Source organism: Melanotaenia boesemani, chromosome 5 (genome assembly GCF_017639745.1).
Source record: "Melanotaenia boesemani isolate fMelBoe1 chromosome 5, fMelBoe1.pri, whole genome shotgun sequence".
NCBI classification, from domain to species: domain Eukaryota; kingdom Metazoa; phylum Chordata; class Actinopteri; order Atheriniformes; family Melanotaeniidae; genus Melanotaenia; species Melanotaenia boesemani.
The window spans coordinates 7,094,296-7,098,153 of record NC_055686.1 but is presented as its reverse complement, the minus strand read 5'-3'; the positions used below and the strand labels follow the sequence as shown (position 1 = coordinate 7,098,153).

Here is a 3,858-nt window from a genome sequence, read left to right as displayed (position 1 = left end):
AGATTTAATCCTGAAAAGCCATGATGTTTTCTAACCAAGCAGCTGCAGTAAGAAAATGTTTCAGTGCATAATTTTACAACCAGCACTCTGAAAAAGTCATGAAGCACCCCTCATTTCTTTCCAAAAACCCTGATTATTTGCTACGTCGTCTGTTATATGTTGACACAACACTGGTTCATGATGTGTTTGGAGTCTGTTTTGCCTGGATGATTCATAGGGCGGAGTTAAGTGGATTAAACATGAAAAATTGATTTAAAATCAGTAAAAATGTGACAAAGATAAACTCAAGCAATGATCTACCTCACTAAGCATATATATGTTATTAATCTAAGGTTGCACTGCGTTTTAGATCTGGTAAGAACCAGATGTTTTTATATGTTCTGATACAGAATTTAAAAAATGTGTCCTTCTTTCAACATGACTGGGGGTCAGGTTTCTTCCATTTGTCTGTAACTGTTTTGCAGATGGTTCTGTGGTCCTGGAGGGTCCTCTCCATCCTGTGATGGTGGGGGAATCTGTGACCTTGCTTTGCAGAAACAAGAGGACTTCCTCCAACTCCACAGCTGAATTCTATAAGGATAACATGTTTATCAGTAGCAGTGATGAAGCAGCGATGATCATCCACAGCGTCTCTAAGTCTGATGCAGGTTCCTATAAATGTAAAATCTCTGGAGCTGGAGAATCACAAGAAAAATTCCTTTTTGTTATTGGTGAGTCCACTCAAAATTTGATTATTGTCTTAATGAAAGATTGTGCTTAACACTTATTTGACTTTATCTAGTTTTTTTTTAAAAAGATTGAGCTGATGTTCATCCCTACATGAGATGGTCCAAACCGCTTACTACTTATTGCCTATGAAAGAGTTAAACCATTTCAACATGGCAGAATGGTGTGAAATGAGGAAAGTCATCAGATATGACTGCAGAACAGTAATAAAAATGCATATTGTTTATAACTGCAGGTTTAATCCTGGAGGGTCTGGTCTCTCCTGTGACGGAGGGAGACTCTGTGACTCTTCACTGCAAAAATAAGAAGGATCCCACAAAAAACATTGCAGATTTCTACAGACATGGCGTCCGTATCCACACTGGCTACGATGCAAAGATGACCATCCCCAGAGTTTCTAAGGACGATGAGGGACCTTATAAGTGCAGCATCTCTGGATTTGGAGAGTCAGCAGAAACCCAGCTGGTTATACGAGGTGAGATGTCAAACTTTTGGTAAATTCAGAATTAAATTTACGAAAATATAAATCTCAATCCATTAATTACATAAACTAGATCCAACTCCTATTTCATGGTTTATTTGGTGATTCATAATTAATCAGAAAGAATGACTAATTCTAATCCTAATCTTGACATATCTAAAGTTACAAACTTTGCAGCCTTCTGGACAGAGAAGTGTAAGCCAGTGTAGATCATTTATTAACAGGAAGACACAGACTGCTTTGGGATGCAAAAACATCAAAAGCAAATGAACAAACAAGCTCCGCTATTAGCCACAAACAGCTGCTGTAACATCAGCCGTAACCTGGCTTGGACTAGACCTGGAACTCTTCCTTGAGAGCACTGGAAGATCATTAAATTATGCATCACTTTATTAAAACGTTTTCTCTTTCTGGCTGTTATTTTGGCCTTTAATGCATATTGCAGTTTTGTTTTTTGGGGTTTTCTTTCATAGGAAAGTTTCTCTGTCCATACATTTTATAATTCTTTTTCTTTTTTTTTATCAGAGTTTTATGCATATGGACTCTCATAGGGCTTATTTCAGTGGTGATCAGTAAAAATGAGATATATTTCCCCAAAATAAACCCCAAACATCACTGGATGTATTATTAAATAGCTATTAGATAATAATAATAATAATAATAATAATGGGGGGGGCACCATAAAGCAGCTGTGCTTGGGTACGTAAATGGCTAGCAGCGGCCCTGATTCTGCGTTAACATCTGTACAAACCTCAGGTGCCAGTGGGTTTGAAAAAAACTGCAGCATTTAGCTTATAAGCTTGGCAAAGGAATGTGTTACATCTATCGCATCTCCTAATTCAATTTTAAAAAAGAAGTTTATGTTTATTGCATATTTATATGACAAAATTCTGTAGGTTTTTCTTATGTTTTATGTTGCAGAAAATAATACTTTTACGCCTCAAGAGAATCAGAAGAATTCTTCAACCTATGGCAGCTTTTATTTCTTTGTCCGGTTATCAGCTGTCATTGGATTGTCGGTGGCTGGACTTCTGGTGGTGGTGGGGGTTGGCTGCCTCAATACAAAAAGAGGTAAAGTTAAAACATAGATGTAATCTGGATGAAATATATATATATATATACACTACTACTGTTCAAAAGTTTGGGGTCACTTTGCCATGGGATTCAATAGGGACGTGAACCCAAACTTTTGAACTAAATCTACTCTACCAGTAATTGTGTGTCTATTTGTGTCGGCTCTGTAAGGGACTGCTGACCAAACTAGAGTGAGACACCAATACAGTCTATAAAAAGAATGGATGGATTATTGGAGGATTGCATGGTCAAAAATAAAGATCTGGTTCTGAACTACAGGGTGTGCAGAATTATTAGGCAAGTTGTATTTTTGAGGATTAATTTTATTATAGAACAACAACTATGTTCACAATGAACACAAAAGACTCATAAAAATCAAAGCTGAATATTTTTGGAAGTTGGAGTGGGGCTTTTTTAGTTTTAGTATCTTAGGAGGTTATCTGTGTGTGCAGGTGACTATTACTGTGCATAATTATTAGGCAACTTAACAAAAACCAAATATATACCCATTTTACTTATTTATTTTCACCAGGGAAACCAATATAACAACTCAAAATTTACAAATATACATTTCTGGCATTCAAAAACAAAACAAAAACAAATCAGTGACCAATATAACCACCTTTCTTTGCGAGGACACTCAAAAACCTGCCATCCATAGATTCTGTCAGTGTCGTGATCTGTTCACGATCAACATTGCGTGCAGCAGCAACCACAGCCTCCCAGACACTGTTCAGAGAGGTGTACTGTTTTCCCTCCCTGTAGATCTCAAATTTGATGAGGGACCACAGGTTCTCTATGGGGTTTAGATCAGGTGAACAAGGAGGCCATGTCATTATTTTTTCTTCTTTTAGACTTTTCTGGCCAGCCACGCAGTGGAGTACTTGAATGCGTGTGATGGAGCATTGTCCTGCATGAAAATCATGTTTTTCTTGAATGATGCTGACTTCTTCCTGTACCACTGCTTGAAGAAGGTGTCTTCCAGAAACTGGCAGTAGGACTGGGAGTTGAGCTTGACTCCATCCTCAACCCGAAAAGGTCCCACAAGCTCATCTTTGATGATACCAGCCCATACCAGTATCCCACCTCCATCTTGCTGGCGTCTGAGTCGGAGTGGAGCACTCTGCCCTGTACTGATCCAGCCACGGGCCCATCCATCTGGCCCATCAAGACTCACTCTCATTTCATCAGTCCATAAAACCTTAGAAAAATCAGTCTTATGATATTTCTTGGCCCAGTCTTGACGTTTTATCTTGTGTGTCTTGTTCAGTGGTGGTCGTTTTTCAGCCTCCCTTACCTTGGCCATGTCCCTGAGTATTGCACACCTTGTGCTTCTTGACACTCCAGTGATGTTGCAGCTCTGAAATATGGCAAAACTGGTGGCCAATGGCATCTTGGCAGCTTCACGCTTGATTTTCCTCAGTTCATGGGCAGTTATTTTGCGCCTTGTTTTTTCAACACGCTTCTTGCGACCCTGTTGACTATTTTGAATGAAACGCTTGATTGTTCGATGATCACGCCTCAAAAGCTTGGCAATTTTAAGAGTGCTGCATCCCTCTGCAAGACATCTCACTATT

General features: G+C 38.9%; 1 protein-coding gene across 1 annotated transcript in view; it reads left to right on the top strand.

Annotated features, from left to right (window-relative positions):
- Nucleotides 1–553: 553 nt before the first annotated feature.
- LOC121640192 (B-cell receptor CD22-like) overlaps nt 554–3,858 on the top strand; it is a 3,993-nt gene continuing 688 nt past the window's right edge. Inside the window, exons 1-3 of the mRNA XM_041985909.1 lie at nt 554–710; nt 962–1,201; nt 2,129–2,278. Coding sequence (XP_041841843.1) covers nt 584–710; nt 962–1,201; nt 2,129–2,278 — 517 coding nt within the window. The 5' untranslated portion in view covers nt 554–583. The remainder of the gene's footprint in view (nt 711–961; nt 1,202–2,128; nt 2,279–3,858) is intronic.